Source organism: Ranitomeya variabilis, chromosome 5 (assembly GCF_051348905.1).
Source record: "Ranitomeya variabilis isolate aRanVar5 chromosome 5, aRanVar5.hap1, whole genome shotgun sequence".
In the NCBI taxonomy this organism is placed as follows: Eukaryota; Metazoa; Chordata; class Amphibia; order Anura; family Dendrobatidae; genus Ranitomeya; species Ranitomeya variabilis.
In genome coordinates, this window is record NC_135236.1 from 133,539,051 (window position 1) to 133,565,589 (window position 26,539).

At 39.2% G+C, this 26,539-nt stretch overlaps 1 protein-coding gene across 2 annotated transcripts in view; it reads left to right on the top strand.

Moving 5' to 3' along the window:
• Positions 1-26,539, top strand: part of PCSK6 (proprotein convertase subtilisin/kexin type 6) — a 253,784-nt gene that overhangs the window by 199,326 nt on the left and 27,919 nt on the right. The window contains exons 13-18 of one of the 2 annotated variants that reach the window (XM_077263337.1): positions 1,081-1,269; positions 2,768-2,904; positions 10,405-10,581; positions 14,445-14,547; positions 15,372-15,568; positions 16,749-16,836. In XM_077263337.1, coding sequence (XP_077119452.1) covers positions 1,081-1,269; positions 2,768-2,904; positions 10,405-10,581; positions 14,445-14,547; positions 15,372-15,568; positions 16,749-16,836 — 891 coding nt within the window. Of the gene's footprint in view, positions 1-1,080; positions 1,270-2,767; positions 2,905-10,404; positions 10,582-14,444; positions 14,548-15,371; positions 15,569-16,748; positions 16,837-26,539 lie in introns of those variants that run through there. The other variant, XM_077263338.1, reaches the window with a different exon arrangement.

Here is a 26,539-nt window from a genome sequence, read left to right on the forward strand (position 1 = left end):
GATTTTTCCTATACTTTATGACTCTAAATGCTTTTTTTTCTGCATGTTTACAGCTGTCAAGCCAACATACATTCTCCCAATCCCCAAACCACAGTATTTAATAAAAAAAAAAAAAACTGTTAAATCTCAAATGCTTCAGTTTATTAAACTATAAAAGTTATCTTGGTTATTTTGCATTCTTACAAATATATTAATGTTTTATGAAAATTTGCTTTTAATTTCCTTTTTTTTTTTTTTTTTTAATATAATGCCTTGAAAGATCTGTGTAAAAAAAAAAAAAAAAAAAAAAAAAGACATTCTAACCCTAATATACCATAAACCTGGGCCATGCATTTACTGTGGTGTAGCCCTGAAGCCCAGGACCTTGCAATATATGGCAAATGCATTTAATAGTTCTTAAAGATGGAGTTAAATGGGTGATTTGTGCACAAAACAAAGTACTTGTTAAATGCACTAAATGAAATGGGACACTAAATATTCATGGCGTGTTCAACACTTTCCTAAATCACTTGTTGACATGCAGTGATATCCACTGGGAGTGTGAAACTCTGCCCTGACATCTGTGTGTAAATGCTCTAATTAGGAAATTCACTTGTACAATGGATGCTCAAGTTGAAATCTAACACCCTACATATCTTACAAAACATACACGTGTCCTTTGTGTGCATTGTACGAAGGAACATAAATGGAAAGATTTGGGGTTCTATTATTGCATTTGCACCTCCTTTTTGTAAAGTTTTTGGTGTTTTTATACTTTTTTTTTTGCGCTGCGTTCATCATTTCAGTTACTTTTTTTTTTTTTTTTTTTTAACAAATGTTGGATATTTTTTTCAAGAGCCTATACATGTTTGGTATCTGCAAACTCATAATGGCTTGTTGCTGATCTGCCGTACCCTTGGGACACCAACTGTTGAGTATGGGGCTATGGTGTTCGGCTCCATTCACTGTTCACGTCTGGCCACCACTAGCTGATTGGTGGCAGTGCCAGGTGTTCAGTCCCAACCAATCTGATATTGATGACATATCCTATGGATAACCCTTTTAACCATTTCCCCTCTGTGTTTTTCATCTATAAATTAGATTCATCAGAGCTGACCAGCTCATACGAACCACCACACAGACCGACGCCTGTGCCGACCACAGCGGGCAGCATGTGGCATATCTCGAGCACGTTGTTGTAAGGGTCACCATATCCCATCCACGTAGAGGGGACCTACAGATAAACCTAATTTCTCCATCAGGGACAAAATCTCAACTTCTGGCCCGCAGGTAAGTTACTTATACCCGTCTCGTTGTGTGCAGAACCTAATATTCCGTGAGTATTCATCTGGTTACCTTGGAAGCCAATCACTGGCCACAGCATGGTGATATCAACACTGTGACAAGCATTCAGTTGTGAAGGGCATCTGACATTTGCATTGAGGGACAGAGATGCACAAGATTGGCAATGAAAGCCTGAGGTGGAATCTGTGAGGAAGAAAAGGGGTTTTTGGTTTTTTTTTTTAACCCATGATAAGTTTTTGAAATTGCCAAGAGTGTACAGTATATTAGCATGTGGATATATCTGCATACTCTTGAAGCAAAGGTAAATTTCTCCATGATCTTGGCTTCTGCTAGCAGATTGTTTAGGTGGTGGGGCTGTTGCTCAGGGGCTGAGCTTTGATACTGGTCTTCTGTAAGATATAGTGCAGCGGGGGAGGGCTCGTTCTGCAGCCAGCCTCCTTACAGCCAGAGATGGGTATTGCTGGAGGTATGTGGTCTGGGAGAAATGTAAGAAAATATATAAGGGGGGGGGAAAGGTTGCTGGCATTTTTATAATCTTATTAGATGTAGGAAAAATAGAAAACCTCTTGTAAATTTGTCTTCAACGACACTGGTTGTCAGGAGTGAAAAACCACAAAATCTATGTCACTGTAATTATTGTTGAAAGGTTTGAACGTTGTGCTGACATTTAATATGAATAAACCACAATGCTTGAAATGTAGAATCAGAAATTTCACCATTCCAAAATATTGCTTTAGGCTATATAGTTAGTCTTTTGCCTGAGTTTACAGGATAGAAATTGTGCGGAAACTTAGATTTTGAGGAGTTTTGAGATTTGGAGGAGGATTTGGAGTTTCCAATCTGTTTCTGCACCATAATCTTATCAAACTCTGTGTGCACATAGCCTTGGATATCCATGAGAACAGTCCTGTGTCCATGACTAGGGTAACACCAAATGGTGATGCCGTGTTGGTGACAAGTAGATTTCCAAAACATCATGGCTGATTAGCTGCTGTAGTATAATTGCTTGTCTAAGCAGTTTTGATGTGGATTTTGTGACGAGTCTGCATGAAGAAATCTTATTTTTAGCAGCTTTTGATGTGGATTGGGGACACGATCTGCTTTAAAATCCAGATAAACTGGATTCGCACACACAAGTGTTCTCTATTTGAGGACGGAGTGTGATTCTCAGACTGCCCGGGGGTCTCCTAACACAAACTATATAAAGGCATATATCAGGCTGTAGAGTTTGGGTCAGGAGACTTGCAGCAGATCTGTTCATTGCGATCTGAGCTAAGAAACGCAGAAGTGAGAATCCCGCCATATCCTTAAAGATGTTGCCTATAAGGGACATCGCTGTGGACTTTGACTTCAGTGCAAAAAGCGCTCAGATGTCTATTTATTAGCGTGAGCAGCGGACCTGTCTCTTAGCACATAGGCAGCCACAATGTGAGCAGTAGTTAGGGGCTAAACTTCTTGAATAAGCAGCTGTTTTGTCTTACAGGACGTTTGATTACTCAAATGAAGGCTTCAAGAACTGGGAGTTCATGACTGTTCATTGCTGGGGTGAAAAAGCTGAAGGGGAATGGATGCTGGAAATTCATGACATTCCATCACAGCTGCGTAATCCTGAGACCCAGGGTAACTGTTATATTTGTGGTATATGGAAAATGGGCAGACTAAATATAAGCCGCACATTAACATTTAATTAATATAGTTTCTTATATATTTGAATATGGTATTTAGGTATATCTGGTACTTGCCTGGCTTAAGTGACGTGTTGGATGCTGCATACGGGGGCAGGTCCCAAATTTTGGTCTTAAAGTTTAGAAAGAATTTCTATTATAAAAAAAAAAAAAAAATGTTCTCCTCATGTGCACACATATATATATATATATATATATATATATATATATATATATATATATATATATATATATATATAGTTCTCATTTTCTTTTATATGATGTTTATATGAAATATATATTTTATAGTGTTTGCGTTAGCGAATGGATGTGTTTGTGTATATGTACCGTATATACTCGAGTATAAGCTGACCCGAGTATAAGCCGACCCCCCCTAATTTTGCCACAATAAACTGGAAAAACTTAATGACTCGAGTATAAGCCTAGGGTAGGAAATGCAGCAGCTACCGGTAAATGTCAAAAGTAAAAATAGATGCCAATAAAAGTAAAATTAATTGAGACATCAGTAGGTTAAGTGTTTTTGAATATCCATATTGAATCAGGAGCCCCATATAATGCTCCATTCATGATGGGCCCCATAAGATGCTCCATATTAAAATATGCCCCATATAATCCTGCATAAAGGTTAATAATGGCCCCATAAGATGCTCCATAGACACATTTGCCCAGTATAATGCTGCACAAATGTTGATTATGGCCCCATAAGATGCTCTATAAAGATGTTTGCCCCATATAGTGCTGCACAAACGTTGATTATGGCCTCATACAGACACGTGCCGCACAAACGTTATGGCCCCACAAGATGCTCCATACAGACACTTGCCCCATTTGCTGTTGCTGCGATAAAAAAAATAAAAAATCACATACTCACCTCTCCGTCACTCAGGCCCCCGGCACTTTCAATATTCACCTGCCCCACGTTCCGGCGCCGCTCCATCTTCAGCTCTTCTGCACTGACGTTCAGACAGAGGGTGCGCACTAACCACTTCACCGCTCCCTCTGACCTGAGCGTCACTGCAGAAGACGCTGAAGACGGAGCGGCGCCCAGAACGGGGAGCAGGTGAATATCATGCAGTGCTGCGCTCCCCTCCCCGTTATACTCGCCTGCTCCTGGCACGGTCCCTGTTTCCCGACGCCCCAGCTTCTTGCTGTACTGAGCACCTCCCTATGGGAGGTGGAGCCGCATATTCATTACTTTAATCAGCGGTACCATGTGACCGCTCACTACAGGAAGAAGCTGGGGCGCTGGGAAGCAGGGACCGCACCAGGAGCAGGTGAGTATAATTAGACAGCCCCCCTCCCCTGCCGACCCCTGGGTATGACTCGAGTATATACGGTATGTATATATACAGTACAGACCAAAAGGTTTGACACACGTTCTCATTTAAAGATTTTTCTGTATTTTCATGACTATGAAAATTGTACATTCACACTGAAAGCATCAGAACTATGAATTAACACATGTGGAATTATATACTTAACAAAAAAGTGTGAAACAACTGAAATTGTCTTATATTTTAGGTTCTTCAAAGTAGCCACCTTTTGCTTTGATGACTGCTTTGCACACTCTCGGTATTCTCTTTATGAGCTTCAAGAGGTAGTCAACGGGAATGGTTTTCACTTCACAGGTGTGCCCTGTCAGGTTTAATAAGTGGGTTTTCTTGCCTTATAAATAGGGTTGGGACCATAAGTTGTGTTGTGCAGAAGTCTGGTGGATACACAGCTGATAGTCCTACTGAATAGACTGTTAGAACTTGTGTTATGGCAAGAAAAAAGCAGCTAAGTAAAGAAAAACGAGTGGCCATCATTACTTTAAGAAATGAAGGTCATCAGTCCGAAAAATTGGGAAAACTTTGAAAGTGTCCCTAAGTGCAGTGGCAAAAACCATCAAGTTCTACAAAGAAACTGGCTCACATGAGGACCGCCCCAGGAAAGGAAGACCAAGAGTCACCTCTGCTTCTGAGGATAAGTTTATCCGAGTCACTAGAATCAGAAATCGCAGGTTAACAGCAGTTCAGATTAGAGACCAGGTCAATGCCACACGGCATGCTATTCCATCCAGTTTGCGTTTAGTTGGACCATCATTTATTTTTCAACAGGACAATGACCCCAAACACACCTCCTGGCTGTGTAAGGGCTATTTGACCAAGAAGGAGAGTGATGGGGTGCTATGCCAGATGACCTGGCCTCCACAGTCACCAGACCTGAACCCAATCGAGATGTTTTGGGGTGAGCTGGACCGCAGAGTGAAGGCAAAAGGGCCAACAAGTGCTAAGCATCTCTGGGAACTCCTTCAAGATTGTTGGAAGACCATTCCCGGTGACTACCTCTTAAAGCTCATCAAGAGAATGCCAAGAGTGTGCAAAGCAGTCATCAAACCAAAAGGTGGCTACTTTGAAGAACCTAGAATATAAGACACAATTTCAGTTGTTTCACACTTTTTTGTTAAGTATATAATTCCACATGTGTTAATTCATAGTTTTGATGCCTTCAGTGTGAATGCACAATTTTCATACTCATACAAATACAGAAAAATCTTTAAGTGAGAAGATGTGTCCAAACTTTTGGTCTGTACTATATATATAGATATAGATATGTATGTATATCTATATATCTATCTATATATATATAGATATAGATATAGATATAGATAGATAGAGATATATATATATATATATATATATATATATAGATATATATATAGATAGATATATATAGATAGATATATATAGAGATATATATAGAGATATATATAGAGATATATATAGAGATATATATATATATAGATATGTATATATACACACCCACTCGCTAACGCAAACACGGTAAAATATATATTTCATATAAACATCATATAAAAGAAAATGTGAACTATATATATGTGTGCATATGAGGAGAAAAATTTACCAAAATTGAATTTTAGAATAGAAATTCTTGCTAAACTTGATGACCAAAAATTGGGACCAGTCCTTCCCTCTGATTTCGTTTCTATATGCCTATCCTCTAATGTCACAATGACAGACAATGTTGAGGAACATAAGGATCAGGTGTTTGGAATTAATTTGCCCGATTCTTACACTGGGAAGATAATTCTGGCATTGGCTCTCTCATAGAGCACACACGAGTGCTTGGCCGAGCTTGGTGGTCTTTGTCTATGGAGTAGAGATATCAACCGAGCTATAGTTTAGCCGACAGTCATCTAATGTGTATGGCCAACACACAAGAAAACATTTTTGTTTTTTTGTTTTGTGCTTAAAAATATAAAAGGCTGCTTTGGGCAATAGTCAATTTTTCTTTTACACGGTTTTCATGAATCTGAACCAATGTTCGGTCTCCTGGCTGAGATTGTAGACTTTTAGAACTGTTGTCAGTGAGAATGTCCATGTCCTAGTGACCCCATCTTGGCCCAAGATATCCCACCTTGGCCCAAGATGAGGAACTGCAGATGACCCAAGAGCTGGTACTCGATAATCCATTGGGGCACGTTGTTTAGAAGACCATTATGTCAAACTTCACCTGTTCTCCTTCTTTGCGATTGCCTATAAACGTTACAAAAAATGTCTTGAGTGAAGATCTGCATACTCTGTAGAGTCCGTTCCAATTTCATACCTCGCTTAGCATTAATTTGCTTAGTAAGGAGGATCCCGGCTTGACATCAGCTAAGTAAAGAAAATCAGGGGCCCTGAGAGGATGTTGACCACAAGATGTTCTCTCGGGTGGGTGAGGAACAGCAGCCAACTTACATAAGAAATGGACTGTCAGCCCACGTGCTGATCCCAGATCAAACAGCGATAAGTTGAACATCTGTCAGTGTGCGAGGAATGGGCCAGGAAGGGTGAGAACATGAGTCTATAATGAGCATTAGTCATGGTACTTATTCATATTATGTGTTTTCTCTCGCTGAAAACAAAACATTTCCATCAAAAACACACATTTAACTTCTCAGTTTAACTGTTAAAATGCATGTCGGTTATATAAGGTTCTGGGTCTTTTTTAGTTTATCTAAGTATCGCTCTTGTCGTCATAAATCTAGTTACATCTTAACAACTTATACCATATAAGCTGTAATATTCATGTATAATATTTATAGATTCCAAATATATTGATAATTTTTGGCTATTTCTGTGTATTTTTTTTTTTATCGAATGCACACATTCAATAATGTCCTTGCTGTCATGCACTTCATAGCGTTGCCTCCTCATTTCATTTTATTAAATTGTCAAAAAAATTAGTTAATACGAAAAAAATTACTTTGTGCAAAAACAGATGAGTCACTTTGTGAAAAAATTTGTCCCTTGTGTGCTCCACACCCCCCCCCCCCCCCCGCAATTAACCCTGATGAATATAGAGGAGCTAAATATATACAGTTCATCCAGCAAACGGTAATTTATTCATGACATTGTATTACACAGCATAACGCCACGAAGGTGCTGACAACTTCTTAAACAGATGTTACTTCTAAATGCAAAGAGATGCAACTAAGAGAGTTTGCATACTTTTGAAATAAAAATGCTTTGTGAAATAAGTCATGTGCTGCCTTGGGGTGCGCTAAACTATGGAACTACATGGTTAACCTAAACATTTTAGCTAATAACTAATTAACACTAGTTACAGCAAAGGTAGAACTATTAAAATATTACTTTTAGTATAAAATGATTAAAAAGCCTCTTGACCATCCAAAGACAAAACAACCACATATATAGACCATAATGTTCAGAATCAATTGTATGATGCCAGATTTGTCCACCTTATGTATCACAAAGCAGATCAATGATGTCCAATACAAGCACAAAGTAAACTGTAGACATAAAGGAGTATGGCGAAAACCATATGAAAATATTCAGCGTTCAGGAATGTATAAATAAAAGAACGATCTCGCCCTTAACTATTCACCCTTGGGGTTCCAAGGGAGGTTCTTCAAAATCCTGTGGTATATTTTGCAGGGGCATATCAGTCAGAAGCCACACATTACCCCATACAAAGGATTTTCTTTGCCACAGGTGCTTTCACAAACTCTTAAAACTTCACTTTTTCTACTGATACATCAGGGGAGTGTTTTTGTGGCATTAGCAGCAGCATCAAGTCATTAAGTCGGCTGGGTAGATATACAAAACCACATTTGCGGCAATTTTATATGCTATATATCACATTCTAGCTCCTTTTCTTAAATAATGGCAGTACCCAAACGTTAAGGCCCCGTCACACTTAGCGACGCTAAAGCGATCCCGACAACGATACGACCTGTCAGGGATCGTTGCTGCGTAGCTATGTGGTCGCTGGTGAGATGTCAAACAGTGAGATCTTCCCAACGACGCAGCAGCGATGCGGCGACCTGTAGCGACCTGTACAACGATGTGACATGGCAGCTATTATGACGATTCAGAGGGACGTCCTGTGTGACGAGTTCGTTGGTAAGGTGTCAAACACAGCGATGTGTGCTACCCAGCGGGACCTCAACGATCAAAAAAAGGTCCAGGCCATTCCGACACGACCAGCGATCTCACAGCAGGGGCCTGGTCGCTGCTACGTGTCAAACATAGCGAGATCGCTACTGAGGTCGCTGTTGCGTCACAAAACTTGTGACTCAGCAGCGATCTCGCTAGCGACCTCGCTTAGTGTGACGGGGGCTTTATTTTCAGACACCGTTATAATAGGTGGTTACTTCCAGGCCGTCCTGCTGTGAAACACACCCACCTTAGTTAAATGGAACGAACGCAACCTCACCCGGGGCATCCTGTGGTGTCACACACCCATCTGGACTGTGTGAGCCACACAGGTTGCTTCTGGTGATAATGAACCAGGGGCGGGCGGGCCCAAAATGGGCTCAGACTCCTCAGCCCTGACAGAGCTGTGGAGTCTTTAAGCCAAACCTCCGACTCCTCAATTTCCGTGATCCACCAAAATGGGCTTTGGCTCCAACTCCACAGCCCTGGGGGCACAACATAATTTCTTATGCCTCCATTCTCAGGGAGGCACAAGATGCGTCCGTATTAGTGATGAGGGAGTATACTCGTTGCTTGGGTTTTCCCGAGCATGCTCGGGCGATCTCCGAGTATTTGTTAGTGCTCGGAGATTTAGTTTTTGTTGACGCAGCTGCATGATTTACAGCTGCTAGCCAGCCTGAGTACATGTGGGGGTTGCCTGGTTGCTAGAGAATCCCCACATGTATTCAAGCTGTCTAGCAGCAATAAATCATGCAGCTGAGGCAATGAAAACTAAATCTCCGAGCAGTTACAAATACTCGGAGACCACCCAAGCGTGCTCGGGAAAACCTCAGCAATGAGTATATTCGCTCATCACTAGTCCATATGCAATCGATGATGGCGAGTATCACTGCTTACGTTTTTAACCATCATAACAATAAAAAGTCCTTATATAAACAAACCCACTATCAGAATGAACACTTCAAACTGAATAAAGTGTAATCGTGACCCAGCTCGGTGTATTATTCAGTAACAAACGTAAAAGTTCATAGAAGTCATACAGTTGCTATTTTATTAAATACATTATTAAAATAAAATCTGAAAGAGGAAGGTTACAGACTGAAGTAGCGTATATACAGATAATAAAGTGTATCTGTATTGTGGTTGGAAGTTACTCATAATGACAAATGCAATCTAAGATTATCTATTGTTGAAAGTAAAATATTTTTATCTATAATTCTATGAGTGCAAATCAAATAACTCTCATGAAATTCTTTTCTCCACAAGAGACCACCTAAAATTATCTTATTCTTTGACTTGCACTACTATAACATAAAATATTTTACTCAACAATACCAACCGCAATAATAGATACACGGTTTATAGTACTGTATATGCAGAAAATAGTCTGTGTCCTTCCTCTGTCAGCAGCACTTTTTCTAATTTTTTTTTTTTTAATTGTTTTTAAAAATGTATTTAATAGAATATTAATTTTATGACTTATGTGAACTTTCACTTCTTTTGTTACTGGGTAATATACAGATCTGGTTTGGGATTACATTACATTTTTAACCAGTCTGAAAACTTTTAAGAATAATTTTGATTTATGAAATATATTCCAAACTGTATTCTTTATGTACTGATTTACAAAGTGAAGACATCGGTCTTAGTGTATGTGCCCACGATCCGGAGTTGCTGCGTATTTATGCAGCGTCAAACCCGCAGCAGCCAGATGTTACAGCATTGTGAAATCCCATGTCCACTATGCATCCACAGACACCTGCAGAGACTGACATGCGTCACGTCTTTCCAGACCGCGTCTCTTCAAGAGATATTACAAAGCGCTGCTAGTTCCGGATCGTAGGCTCCCAGCCTTAGTCGCCCTACTCCAAAAAAAAAAAAAATATCAGTTTTTCTATCTTCCGCCACCGCGTTGGTATCTTGTTGCTCCTTCTGAGTACAGAACATTCTGATTTGTCTATCATTTATCAAGTTACCAATTTGTTTTCTAGGGAAGCTGAAAGAATGGACACTGATACTTCATGGTACTGCTGAGCATCCATATCACCCTCTGAGCTTTCATCATGCAAAAACAAAAGCCCTGGATTTATCTAGCATCGATATGGAGCCATCTAAAGTTGCATTCTTTCAAAGTCACTTGGATTTTGAGGAAGAGGACGAGTATTCAGGTACAAGTCTAGGGTATGTCATGCATGTACAAAGTCGCTTAACAGATGTATTACTGTATTCTTGTTCTTGCATGTGTAATTAGTCTTTTCTCAAAATTAGTTGATCAGAAGTCATGTTATTAAAGATGTAGCAACTGAGACCCTAAAGAAAGAGTTTCGACCTCTTTCATTGAAAAATACCCTGCTAAGGAATGTCCTCAGTTTTTCATTACTTGAATTCACTGGATACAATTGTACCCAGTCTAATTAATGATCGTTCTCCGCTAAACAGCCTGGAATTCAGACTGACACTGTATCAAACTGTAAACATTTGTGCAGCTACTTTATCATACTTGGCTCACAGACAATTGCTTGGACTAGATACAATTCGATCCACTTTTCAGCTGAGACCAAGAATAGCGGAGTCCTAGATTGCACACTCAGTACAAGGACTGTTCTCATTCACTGCCTACAAACAAATATCTCGATAATGGTGAGAAATTGAAACATAACTTTTATTAGGCTATGTCAACATTTCAGTTTGGTCATTATGATGGTCTGTTCCGTTTTAGGAGCAAAAAAGAGAATTAATTTACCAAATGGATCTGTTGCAGAAGTGCGAGCTCATTGAGTGTTATGGGGTACATCTTTTTTTTTTTTTCTTTTTTTCTCCGATTTTCGATCAGATTAAAAAGCTCGTCATGTAGAACTTTTCCTTTTAAAGACTGACACATAACAGAACCCCGACTCATCCCATAATAATCAATTATGTACATCTGCCTCTGTTTACATCATTTACGTAGCAGTTCTAAATTTTAAAAGAAAAAACGAGCCCATATGGAAATATGAACATAGCCTTTGAAAGTTGTATACATTTTCATTGACTCTGAAACCTCTTTACAGATTATTCTGAATAAGAATTGCAATTTGTTCAAAAGTCAAATATCTGCATGGCTAATAAGTAGATATGAACGAACGGCGATGGCTCCCTCCTTATTCGGCAAGCTATAGCGCTTACCGAAGAACCTGGATACCTGGAGCGCTCCCGATAATCAGGCTGCATGGAGAGCCTGTGTATTGTGACTGTCACACAGCCGTGACACATGCAGCTGCGGCACGGAACTGCTGATTATCGGGAGCGCTCCAGTTAGCCGGGTTCCTGCTGCAGCTATTCGGCAAGCGCTATAGCATGCCGAATAAGGAGGGAGCCGACGATATTAACTCAGCACTACTAATAACCAAAATGGCATATGATCAAGTTTTCTTTGCTTCACAAGTTGAGATTTCCACACTAAAAAATTTCTGACCTGAGCACAGAGAGGAATGTAAAAGATATACTCGATATGTGCATGGCATCGAGGCGGGTAATGCCAGGGTAGTGACTTCTGGACTTATTTTCTATCATGTCTCCAAGATGTTTTATTAATTTGAGCGGAAAGTAACTTTGCTTTTCCACGCAAGTTTTGTTTGGTTTCGGACTGGATGCATATATAATGTATGATTTGAGCTGCTGGGATTCATTCTTGAACTTGTAGCTTCGATGCTGAAAAGATCAAGAATGTAAACTGAGGCTAAGCTGCTCCCAGCTGCAGAGGAAAGAGGGGAAATGATGGTAATCTGTGTCTGCAGAAAACATAATCATAAGTTAAGATGCTTCTCCAAGTTCTACTTATCATGAAACACTGGAAAGTTTTGCAGTAATGGAGAGTTGCACAATGATGTGAAAAATGAAATCAGCCACGTGGTATTGAGTGGCCTGAACATCTCTATACTGCTAGGTCAGTGTTAAAGGCTATGAACATGGAAAGATCTTTCACATATGTTGGTACAATTTTATTAACTAAAAGGTAACTACTAAGTTTCTTTTTTCATGTATTTTCATGACCTCCTGATATGCATTTTGAAACCTATGCGAAATTTCAGATTATTCTTTTTTGTGGGAGTGTTTCTTCCAGTAATATAGGCTGGATGTAAGCTATTGACATATCAAGGATACTGCTGTCTTCATTAGCTCATGCATTAGCACATATATATATATATTAGCTTCTATACTGCACGTCCTCATGTGTTTTGACTCTTTTTCTATAGCCTATTTTCTCTGCCCTTCCTGAGGCTGTATATTCTTACTCCTCTTTTCTGCATTGTGCAGATCTCTGTATAATGCCCTCCCTGCTATAATATCTTAACACTGAGGGGGGAGAGGGCCATGAGTAGCAGTACTGTTGGATTTGTAACATTTTGTAAATCAATCAAATAGATAAAGGGCTCACAGATGGTCTGTAGCAGCAAATTGGTAGAAAATTTTCATGAAGACTAGTAAATAAAAAATAACATTTCTGTGCAATTAAAGATCTTGTAAAAATGGTGAGATCAGTTATAATTAAAAAGGTAGACACTGATAACTTGGTACAGTGTAGTCATTTTGGAGCTATCCTGGTGCTACAGATGCTGGCCTTTAGAAAATTGAAAATCACTGCTAGCTTCTAGTTGCCTTTTCTGTACACATGGAAGACAACACTTAAGGGGCGGTCTACTACTGAACAACCCCATCTTAATAAATTCAGGACCTGAATTAAAATAAAAACCGTTTATACTCTTCTGCAGTGTCTCTGTTCGCGGCTGTGACGTGACATTGTTTGGTCACGCATCTGCTGCGGCCAATGAGTAGCCCCTGTTCAGCTGTAGCCTCAACTATTTCATGAGACCGGACTTCCGCCATAATGGAATATTGATGAGCTGCGTCGGCTCCTCAAGGTTCAGTGGTTGCAGCTGAGATGTGATACAATAATGTCACTCGGTGCTGCAGGAGGCGAGTATACACTGTTTTTGTTTTAATTCTGGTCCTGAAATGATTAGGCTGTGGTTGTCCAGTAGTGGGCAACACCTTTTAAGTTTTCCAAATACCTGTAGTAACATTTCAATTTGCATTGTAATTCAAAGTTATGTAACATGGCACCTTTATTTTCTTCTATGTGAAGAACGCAGACATGTTACCGCTGCTGATCTGTTGTTTTGGCAAATTCTTGCATTGCTCAGGTTCTGAAGCATGTTCTCTCTAATTTTTGCATTGTGCTGTTCCTCTTGTTCTTCCTGAATATTTATGAATAAATTGCAAGCTGGATTCTACCTCCCCACTTGTAAAAGCCCATCTGAATGTAAAGATTCAGAGTGTGGGGAAAATACATATTTTTGTACCGTGTTAGCCAGTAGATAGAATTTGATAGTCCTTAGTGGTTGAAACCTTTTAAAGGCTCAAGTCTTCATCAAGCATACAATGGAAGCTTTCGAGACTACTTTGGTCTCTTCATCAGGCACAGAATGCAAGCTTTCGAGACTACTTTGGTCTCTTCATCAGGCACAGAATGCAAACTTTCAATACTATTTTGGTCTCTTCATCAGGCACAGAATGTCTAATGAACAGACTGGAGTAGTCTCGAAAGCTTGCAATTTGCAGTCTTTTCAGTTAGCCATTAAAAGGTATCAACCACTGTGGGCTCTCGGAGTGTAGGGTCACACTCCTAGTCAGTCTCACCCAGTGGACAACTTATTGATCAGTTTTTAGGAGAAATAACAAGAACTGCACAACAGTTATGAGAAAAGATGATTGATCATGAAAAATTCAAGTATGAATTAAAATAGATGTATTGAAGAGATGACCGGTCCTCAGTAACCATTTGAAGGTAAGTAAATTGTTGCCACAAACAATTTTAAACCCAGAAAATCACTTCTACTACCTCTATTGAGAAGTGACTAATTTAGAGGATCAGAATATATATATATTTTTTTAGTTTGTTTTTTTCCCTAGAATCCGCTCCTCATAATGTGATTCTCCGTTTGCACACCAATTCTAAGGTCTTTATTAACAAACATGTTTTCTTTCTAAGGTCCTTGCCACACAGAATGTGGAGACAGAGGATGTGATGGGCCTGGTTCAGAGCAGTGTCACAACTGTATCCACTATAGTATTGGGAGTATCAAGTCTGGCAGGTAACAGAGGACATGGCTTCTTATAGGCAATAAGAACTATAGAAATTAGCATGTTCACAGACCGTGTTAGGCCATGTTCACATGTCCAGTAATCATCTGTTAAGGTGCAGATTCTGACCTGCGTTTTCTGCCAAGAAATGCAGAATCTGCACAGAAAATTCCACAGTCAAATCTGCAACGTGTGCACATAGCCTAAGAATGGATCCAGCAGTAATATGTTGGCAAAATATTTTGCAGGCAGAACTTTTTTGGAAGGTTCAGCTTCAAATGGAAGAAAATGGATGGATGGCTATTTAACAGATCCAATTTCCTTAGAATTCAATGTTTAAAAAAAAAAAAAAAAAATGATCCAGCTAAAATAATTATTATTTTTTTTTTAAAAAAGATAATGTTATCTGCACAACATTTTTGACAATGGATTACTGCTGGATCTATTCTAATGGGTGATTACTCGACATGTGAACGAAATCTTAGTGGTGGGGAGACGGTGTAGGCAAAGTTCAGAGAGAGCGAGGGAGTACTCGGGAGACAATTGGACTCCTGTGATAAGATTGGGTATGGTTTATTGAGGCAAGGCCAGTGGTAAGTACTGCTATTTTACTTTTTAATGTATATACTTATCTATATTATATTGGTCGCTGAGCACCCTATGATACTCCAGCTATCCCACTGCTGTTCTAGACCATTTTTCTGTGACCACACTGACTTCTGAGTTCCTCTGTTGCAGCGTTGGCCATTGGCAGTGGATATTGCATTTTGACCGTGCACTGTGGCATCAGTGTAAACTGGTAACCTTAATTATTTCTGTTTTATGGTGTATTCAGAAAATGTGTGAGCACCTGTCCCATGGGATACATGGCAGATGTTGCCGGTAGGAGATGTAGACGCTGCCACAGAGGATGTGACTCCTGCTTTGGACGGGGGCAGAATCAGTGCAACTCGTGCAAGAGAGGGTTCTACCTGCAACCTGAGATGAATACCTGTACGACATCTTGTCCAGCGGGAGCCTACGCTGAAGAAAGTAAATGTTTGCTTTCCCCTATACTTTCTATGCATAGGTGTGCTTATGAATTATCCAGCTACCACCCTTTTGGTTTTATTTATTTTTTAAAAATGTCTTTTTATATTTTTAATGAAAGGTCATCATATGTCAAGGGTCAGTTCCATTTTGTTACTTCAGCTGTCCATGCACTCGAAGTCATTAGGACTGGCTAATGATCTGGGGGATTGTCAGTGGTTGAAATAAAAGACTTTCAGCTAAAAAAAAAAAAAGCTTGTCACCAAGAGCTAACTTGTGTATATCCAGATTCAGGGCTCATACTCATCTGCAAGAAGAACGGACAAGTGCAATCCGAAAAAAAAATTGGATTGTTCTCTGACCAATGTTAATCGATGAGTTACAGCTCATCTGCGACTTTTTTTTTTTGTCAGCTGAAATCAGACTGTTAAAAATAAATAAATAAATAAAATAAATAAATAAATAAAAATCGCAGCATGCTGCCATTGTCCTCGTTTCCCTGATGTGACTTGCCAATGTAAGTCAATAGGTGCAAGAAAAAAATTGCACAGCACTCGGCCATGCGAGTGCTGCCATGATCATCGAAAGTAAAAGGGTATGTGCATTATGAGATTTTTTTGAGGCAGTCAAAAATGTCTAGTTTTCTATTGGAAACGCTCTTTATTTGGGAGGTTCTTGAATCTTGAAACATTTTCCGAAGTTTTTTTTCTCCTATAGCCTTTTTTGAGCATTTGATTGAACAGTGCCTAGTTGAGCGGTTCCCATCAGGAGATGCTTTAAAAAAAAAAGAAAAAAAAAAAAGTAGCACTTTCTTTTTCCCCACCATGAGTTTATCATAACCTGAAGTAGAAACAAACACTCAAAAGACTGAACATATGAACAGCAACATGGTTTTACAGTAGAAATTAATTGGAAGAACCTCTGACGCATTTTTGAGTGATTCTTTTTAATGGATAGATGTTCTATCAGAAAAAACACTGATAGACATACTAGAAGATTAGACATGTGAAGAAGGCCTAGGCAGAAGACAAGATTATGCTGATAGATTCTCTTGAATATTCGTTTTAATGACGCTGTCGCAATTCAATTTATCTCCATTCGAATGAGCAAAGAAAATAATTTTTGATGTGACTTCTATATATCATTAGTTCATTGAGACTTATCGTATTATGTTCTTTTTAAGGTCTCAAGAGATGTCTGAAGTGTCACCAAAACTGTAAGAAATGTCTTGGTTACCCTGATAAATGCGTGGTGTGCAGAGATGGGTTCAGGTAAGTCTCCAGCTGCATGTTTAGCTTTTGATATATACAATTCCATAGAAACATTTGAATTTAATTAGAGAAGAGGGAACAGTATCGCCCGATTCGGATTCCCCTGTTTTGTTTTTTTAAGCCAGCGAAATTAAATCACAAACTTGTCACGTTAGTTGTCATGGCTAACAAGTCACAGACTGAGTTGGCAAAATTTGGTGGGATTTTTTTTTTTTCTTAATTACTGATGTTTTAAATTAATATTTTAGTCCTTTATGCTTAATGGTGACTCTTATATTATGTCGGTTGCATGCCTTGAATGCTTGTTTGGGCTCTGATCGGGTTTGTCCTATAAGATCTAGATATGGTCACTGGTTTAATATCTAATTTAATCCTGCTTATATGGATAGTCCTACACGTTGGGCATTTAAGTGGACAAAGTCTAACTTCTATAATTGTCTCCAACATCAACATTTAAGAACCAAGTGGATCTGTCACCAGATTTCACAATCTAAATTGCATACTTTATTAAAAGGATCTTGGGTCTGATGAAGTTAATAGACTTACTGTGAAAATCCCATGTCAAAATGGCTGTATTTGATATTGTGAAATGCAATGTACCCCAGCCTCTCCCAGTCTTAATAACTATTTATGTATATAATTTACATTAATACAATTTGTATTGTTAAATCACAGTCAGATTCATTTTATGGTTTACCCAGTCCTTGTAGAATTTTTTAGAAAATTCTTAATGGCTATTAACTTCATGTTGTTTTTTTATCATGACAGTACTTTTTCAACTATTGTAGACGGGAAATTAGATCTGTTGTATAGTCCTAGTTAAATTCAACTATAAAAGTGGACAGGTTACAGACTCTCCCACGAGATAATTTCACGTAACCTGTTCTCAACATAATAGTACATCTTATATATGGACGTAGTAGTGATGGTCACTGTGGGAGCTCAGCTTAACTGACATTCGAGCTCCTGTAGCACTGCCCCTGGCTCTTTAGTCCTCTTGGTGCTGGATTCAATAGCAACGGCTGCATTTACAGGGTTGTGAGTAAAAAGACTCCATCTCTCATCACATCGCCACCCTGACCTCACTCCTATGCTTAGTGATCGCGGGGTACTGATGGTTGTCATGACAGAGGGCAAAAAATGACTTCTGGATCAGCCAGGTGTTTTGGCCTGTATCACTGACAGATCTAATACTCTGCAATACAAAGGTATTACAGGGTGTTAGACCTCTGATTAGGCAAGTTAAAGGTCAAGACTCCTAAAGGGAATAAGAAAATAAAGGTTAAATTAAGCAAACTGTAAAAATATAGCAAAAAAAATAATGGAAAAATGTTTCACTAATGGAAACACATTTTTATGTAAAAAAAAAAAAAAAACCTACATATTTGGAATCGTTCCATCTGGAATGACCCCATTTATAGAATTGTCTTATAACTTAAACTTTACAGTAAAATATTAAAAATTGTATCCTCGGTAGTTGATACCTTTTTTAATGGTGAACTGAAAAGATGGTAACAAATGGCAAACTTTTGATACTACTCAGATCTCATCAGGCTCAGTATAACACAAAATCTGAAGAGTCACATATATTTATACACAACAGGAGAAGTGAGGAGAAGAAGAATGATCAATGTGGGAAGGGGAGAGACAGTTGTGGCAGTGAATAGTGGTGCAGTTCATGGGTTAAAACTTTCACTCTCCTTTTGTCAACTGATTGAGGTCTGGTGTTGTGATGCTCTCTTGAGGTCTGAGGAGCACATTCCTTAATTGATGTAGAAAGACAAAAATCCATGCAACACATTCTTTCCTGCTCTAAATCTGTCAAAGGTTGCAATAGGTTTGTTCTCCCAGACTCTCCTGTCTCTCTGGGATTCGACTTTACCTCTGAATGTCACTGATGCCGTTATCAGGATTACAGAATATTTAGCAATTCTTTCTTGTGTGGCAATGAGAATCCCTACTACTTCTAAGCTTGTCCTGTCACCCATACATATACCCACAGTCAGACATTTGCTGCATAAAATTAAGTAACCATGTAGTATGTGGTGCAGATTAAAGTACCTGGGATCTTGTAGTCCTGATGTGAGCTTGCAATCTTTATCTTGTCCATGGTCATTATAATGGACAGGTTTGACATTTTTTCTGGTTGCAGGGAAACTATCCTGTGATGGTTGGAGAGAACATAAAGCTTCATACAGTTATGCTTCTTAGATTGCAGTGCTTCCTAAAACAAAGAAGGGTGGGGATCTGGAAATATGAATTTTATTGGGCAACTTTTTGTAATGACGTTTGTAGTTTCCAGGCAGTTACATCTCCCGATTTGGATTGTAGGTGACTACTAGAGGTACCTGTTGCTTTCTTCTTTAGTTTTGTAATGTAGGGGATGATTCCTTGATATCCCGGTGTCTCTTGCAATCTGTTTTTCAATTATCCTTGGATGGTAGTCAGATTCAAAAAGTTCTGAGGCCCCCCATGATTTGTCTCCATCTCTAGGGTTGGAACATATCTGATGGCTTGACTATTGATAATGGGGATAAAAACTGTCCCATTTAAGAGGTGTGTTATATGGTCAATTGGCTTCTGGTACCGAGACGTCTCTATTTTATTGTTTTGTATCTTGATGATGATTTCCAAAACGTAAAAGGGGTATTCCCATCTTTTATCCCAATATGTAGTAGGTGTAATAATATTAGCAAATACCTCAAGTGAATGTAGTATATTTTTTCCATGGTTATGACCATTATATCCACTGATATAGTGACAGCTAGCTGGTCGTAACCATGGATACCTAAGGTCCTACAATGCCTGCACATGAGGAAAGACATAGCGAATCAGAAAAAAACTATACGACCTTTCTAATTGGAGGTATTTGCGAATATTATTTTTGTTTAAAAAAAAAAAAGTGTACAAGTAACAAAATCAAATCTAAAATGGCCGCCGCGATCTCCATCTGCGCACGCGCGGAATCCCGCGGCCATTTTCCTGAAGCCCCGGGCAACAGAGCGCTCCATCTGCGCACGCGCGGCCACAGGAAAGATGGCCGTGCCCACCGGTAAATGGCTGAATAGCACAGATCGCGCTGTTTTTCATCTCCTGGACAGTGGATATTCTCTTTGGACATGCGCACACCACAACGCCACCAACGTAATGATGAGCAGGATTCTGGGGGAGAAACAGCGCTATCACCACGCCCGTAGGACCAGACCAGCGTGAGTGACAGCAGAAAACGGCGACTTTACAAAGGTATTTCGGCAGCATAGGTAGGTAATAAAGGCACACAAAGACACTAATGTAACGCCCAGCTCTGCCCCTATTTAACGCTATTTTTAGCTCATCTTGAAAAAACGGGGTGACTGGTTCCCTTTAAGCTCAACTCACAAGAAATTGATGCGGATATTAGACATATGGTAAATATTCACAAGTTTGGTTTAAGTGCGTGAAAATTCAAAGTTCAAAAACTGCAATTTTTTTCAAAATTTTGGGCAAATCTCAGCAAACCATATGGACCTAAGTTTATTACGAACACAAAGTACAATGTGTCATAAAAAAAGCAGTCTCTGGACTCCAGCCAGAGTTGCAAAAGCAGTCGCTAATTACTCCCCAAATTGTTTTAGAGGATGTAACTCTACAGGAGATATGCTTCATATCTGGTGGCTATGCCCAACAGTGCGCAGGTTTTGGACCAGGATATACCACCTGATCCTCTCTATAACAAATGTCAACCTCAGGAAAAACCCTTGGGAAGCTCTATTAAACAAACGTATCCTCCAATATTTCTAAATATTCCCGAGCCCTCATCACATTTATATTTTTGGCAGCTAAACAAACTATAGCTTCGGCATGGAAAAAAACAAACTTAGAACTATCTGGGGTTAAATCACGTCTCTCTTGGTATATGATAAACGAAAAGCTATCGGCCATACTCACGGACAAAGTGGGCAAATTTGAACTTATTTGGCTTCCATGGGCAGAATATGCAAACCACACCCCTTTCGCCATACCAGTATCTCGTTTCAGTATCAGTTTCTCAGAACTCAGATTGAACTAGCCATCTGGGTATGGATGTAATACAATTTCTTCTCGGGTCTTCCCCCCCCCCCCCCCCATCCCCCATTATCTCTTTTGTTTACTTGTTAGTACGTTAACTGAGTATATTCCCCTTTCCTTTGTTGTATACTGTAATATGTAAATACACCACAGGTTTTTTTCCCTCTGTACCATATTTGCAAATTTCAATAAAAATTTATTGATTAAAAAAAAAAAAAAAGCAGTCTCTGAATCATTTGCTATTTACAAGCATTTCAAAGATATTACCTGATAAGGTGACATGACAGATTTGAAAAATTTTGGCCTGGTCAGGAAGGTGAAACTGGCTTTTGTGGAAAGGGGTTAATTTGCTGGTTTGGTCAGTCTGGTTACATACAGGCTGCTTTGTGCAATTTTATATAAAAGTATAAGATGAAAACCAAAGTCCAGAAAGGTTCAGTACACTTGGTTTTATTTTACTTGCTTATATAGCGCCAGTAATTTTACAGCACTATAGACTTCACCATCCCTGTCGCAATTGGGGTTCACAATATAAATTCCCTTTAATATGTCTTTGTAATGTGTGAGGAAACTCCATTAAAATAAAATACTAAAAATACAACATGTCCGAGCAGTAAGACAAGTTTTTCGCTTGGGCTCGCGAGTTGACCAGGTTTTGAAGAGCATGTGAGGATCTAATTGGGTAATTATAACATGCACGTTTACCTTTTTCTGGGAACTGTCAAGGTCTCATCACCACCTAATAAAGATATGCTGACATTCTCCTGTTGTGAAAAAGGTCAGAAGTTCATTCCAGTGTAAAATAATCATCCTGAAAGCAGACTGAAATTAATGGTCATATTTAAATGGAGCCAAACATGAGCGCTTGTCTCATTTGATCGTGATCCAAAAGAAGGAACAAGCCTCCTCAAAGATGCTGTCAAATATGCACCCACTAATTACCCTACACAGCCACAAACTAATTTTGGCACCAGTCTCCTAATAGGATAATGTTGCCCGCCATGGAAGAGATTGGTGCCATAAAATCATAGGCTCGGATATGAGAGCCACCCCTTTTCTTTCTGGACTGATGGTCTCCATGCAGAAGCTGTTTTTGAAAAAGGCTGAATGTTTGCTTTCAAAGAACCATATTGATTTGAGCAAATATTTTCCTGTAGCTTGGGTAAATAGGTAATCTGGAGGTGGGCCTGAAAGGACACTCTGTTGGTTTGTAGAATGAGGTGTAAAAAAATGCAGGAAAAACCTTTTTTAAGCACGTGCGTCTTTGATCTCCTCGGTGTCACATGGACACATTCATTTTAGAAGCTTTTTCCTTTTTTCTAGTGCATTGAAGGAAATGTCTTCATGATGAATAAAGATCCTGTGGTATAACTCGTACTAGGAGAACATTAATGCATTTTGGCCAGAAACGCTTAATTTTAAGATGTTAAGAATTATTTCACTAGTGTTATGTTTTCTTCCAGTTTGTTTGTCTAATGACTTTCAGGACCACTTTCCTGAACAGCGACTTTGTTTTATGGATCCTTTATATTGTAGTGGAAAAAAAATTAAAAGTTAAAGGCTTTGTTCCAATGACTCAACAAAAGTAATGTTCACATACCTGACACCATCCCTGTAGTGTCTCATATCTACCCATATAAATCTAGATATAAAAATGTAGATCTTCTATTCTCCCCAAAAGTTTCTCTACATTTAATATAGCGAAAACTTTTTCTTTTTCTAGACGCATAGTAGCTGACAGTTGCATGACTACTGAGCTTTTTAAAATAATTGTCTGGGACTAAGCAATGAAAATAAACTATTTCTTGAAAAGCAAATAATCTTCTGTATTCGGCAGCAGGAGAAAATATCAGCTGTGGGGGTGCATGGTGTCTGATGCCTACCGATCTCAAATTAATGACAGGTGATTAATAGTTTACGCACAGACAACCCCTTTAAGGATCTCTTTGGCGCAGTGTGCATAGTGTGAATTCAGTGAACACTTTATTGGAAACACTCTTTCATGATTAGGGTTTCACTGTATGGAAATTTCATATGTGACCCCCTGAGTGCAAGAAGTTTTCATAATTCCGTCACGGAATGAGAACATCAAGTTGATTCTGAATGAGGTGTAGTCATTAGTGATGAGCGAACGTGCTTTGGATAATGTGTTAGCTGAGCATGCTCGGGTGTTATCCGAGTACGGTATCTTGGGCGTGCTCAGGTAATATATTCGAGTCCCTACGGCTGCTTGTTTTGCAGTGGTAGACAGGCACAACACATGCGGGATTACCTAACAGGCAGGCAGCTGTTGCAGCTGTCTAACAGCCACCAAACATGCAGCTGCAGGTACAAGAACATATTATCCAAGCACTCCCAAAAACAGTTCGATAACACACGAGCATGCTCGCTTATTACTAGTGGTCATCATTGCTGTATTAGCTGGGGCCAATATTTTGGAAACTCTGAACCATGTTGGGTTATCGCCGGCACAGAATGGCGTGATATGAGGAAAACTCCAAATATATTTGATACTGTGAAAGTAAACAAGGTGTCAACAGTCAAGCAAATTATAGCCAGTTAGAATCCTGGTGCTCCACCTAACATGTTCAAAAACAGATCAGGTTGTTGCTTTGCACGGATGGGCTATAACAGGCAGCAAAAAATTGGAGCAGTGGAAAAATATTTCCTGATGAGATGATCCTAGATTTCTATTGCACCATGCTGATGGGAGGGTCAAATAATTTAAAAATTTGGCACAAACAGCAGAAATGACGAAACCTTCCTGTGAGAGGTCAATAGTTCAGGCTGGTGGAAGTGGAGCAATAGGGTAGGACATGTTTCTTCTGATACTTGGGGATGGATGTCTGGATAGTAGGGCTTATCTAAGCATTGTAGCATTTATTCCTTCATTGTAGCGCTGTGGATGCTTTCTGCAAGACAACTCACCATCCCACGAAGGGGCGTTTTAGTTATGGATTGGTTCCAGGAACATGACAGTGAGTTTTTTTATTGCTTCCCTTGGCTCCAGTCCCAAGATCTTAATTCTATAGCGCATCTCTAGGACACGGGAGAATGAGGCTGCTCAGAGAATGTCAGGACATTAATTTAATTTGCAGCAACTGCACCTATACCACGATGCAGCTATTCTGCAAGCTAAAAAATATCAAACGCTCTACTACATGGACTGAGTTGTTGAATATCCTTTTATTATTATTTCTGATCTTTAGTTTTTGGAAACTCAAAAAAATGATGTAACGCCTCCAGCCACAATCAGTGTAATAAATGATAAATGACTTTTCTGCAGATTTTGTTTAAATAAATCAAAATTTGTACTTTAACATGATGTGGCACGACTATGGCAGATGTCATGTGGAATGAAGGGTCTGAGCATTATAAAGGGCAGAGCTTGTCACATTAGAAAGGGTACAGAAGGTTATTCTTACCATAACCTGGAGCAGGTACATCACAATTCTCTACTGCTCTTGCCGATTGCTCAAGTAACTCCTAGTGATTCCCCCTGGGTTGTGGTTTGTGCACAGCATCGAATATTGCCAGAGCCGTGTCACTCAGAATAGTACCGGCTTTCTCTTCACCTATTTGGATGTCAATCAAGTAATTACTGGATGCGGTCTCTTGGGTGCTCGTGACAATATGCACAGTGTGCCGCTTCGATGCACCAATACTAGTAAAACCTCTGCATTCTGACTTCTACATCTTCAGTGCGTGAATATTTTATGTATAAAGTATACTTTGTGCTTTGAAGAGCAATTAACATGAAATCCTTATCAAAACATTCAGCTAGGATAAGTGGGCAGTGTTAACTTTGCATAGCTGTTGCTTGTTTTCAAGTTTTTCTTACTAAATCATTTTACTACATAAACATTTATGATATGTATTTGAAATAATTTGCTACTAGTTTTGGGGATTTTTTCTTTTCCCCAAAAATATTTTGGCAATATTTTCTTAGTATCCTTTTACTGCAATCTAAGGTTCTTCAGTGGCTTCTACACACTGAATAACTGAATATCTTAAAGGGTTTGTCCTATTTTAGAAAAGTTTTACCTATAAGCTCCATTAGTAGTAAAAATAACAAAAAGTGTCCTTACCCTGCCCAGGTCTCGCGCTGAGTCTCACCTGCTGCTCTGTCTGTTGTCTTCAGCACTGGTGTCCCGTGAGCAGCACTGCAGACAATTGAACTGCTGATATAGATGGCACAAGCCGCTGAGAACTTTTTTTTTTTTCATAATAGCAGAGCTTATATGAAAAACCTCTCTGAATGGGGACAACCTCTTTACTCACAAACTTATGTTTTTTAACTTTAACTACAAAAAAAATGGTATGCTGACCTTCAGAACATGTTTCTTTGCTTGGGCATCTAAACTGAGACAACTGCAAACAGTCTTTGATATAAATTAAAATCCTATACTTTTGTGATCATGGCTCCTATGGAATCTGAACCTTAACTTACCATCACAAAATCTTCAGTTTTTAGAGTTGCAATTTGTCTTAACTCTAGCTTGAGTGAGTGATCAGATGAATTGCAAAAAAATGTAATGTCATGATTTGTAATATAAATAATCTTAATCCTAAAAAAAGAGTGGTTAAATTGCTGTGAAGAAGACTACAGGGCCCACCAAGAAAGTACCACAAGTGCCAGTTATATGTCTGTTATAGAGCTATAGCAGTGCAGAGCTTGCTCAGGAATTGCAGCAGGCAGGTGGCCTTCATCTGCACGCAAAGTGAGGCCAAAGCTTTTGGATGCTGGCTTGGTGTCAAAAAGGGCAGCAAAAAAGTCTCCAAGAAAATCATCAAGGACAGTTTGATGTTCTTCCAAGGACTGAGTTAGTTATTTTTTCTGATGAAGCACCTTTCAGACTGTTTGGGACATCTGGAAGACTGATTTTCCAGAGAAGAAAAGGGGAGGGCTACCATTACATTTACTGTGTCTTGGCAACAGTAAGGCATCCTGAAACCATTCATCTGTTGGGGGCTTTTCATCCATGTAGTGGGCTCACTCACCACTTTGCCTAGGATCATTGCCATGAGTAAAGAATGGCATCTACACCGCCTTCCAAGAGCAACTTATCCGAATGGTTTAGTAGCAATTTGATTCTCCATTTTGGAAACCGCATCGTACATAATGTCACATGATAAAAGTGATAACAAAGTGGCTCTGTGAACAAGACTGACACTCTGGGTCCATGGCTAGGAAACTACCCAAATCTCAATCCCATTGAGAACCTGTAGTCAATCCTCAAAAAGAGAGGGGATAAACAAAAATAGAAATATGATAAACTCCAAGCCTTGGTTAGACAAGAATGGGTGGTCATCAGTCAGTATCTGTCCCAGAAGCTGATATCCAGGAGGCCAAGGCAAAGGGCAGAAGTCTGAAAATCTAAGGGTGAATATTGTAAGCATTACGTTTTTGCATAAATTTGATGTATTTTGTGATTTAAAAGATTAAAAACTTATGAAATGCTTATAATTGTACTTAAGTAACCATAGAAACATCTGACATAAAAGCAGCAAATATTGTGAAAACCAACTGTCAATTTTTGGCCACAACTGTTGAAGCAAGAACTCCGCCGGAGCGGTAAGAATTTTGAAAAGGAAAGGGCTATGAAAAGGTCTCGCAAAAGCTGTTCATTAAAAATGTTCAACTTTGCAGCCACAA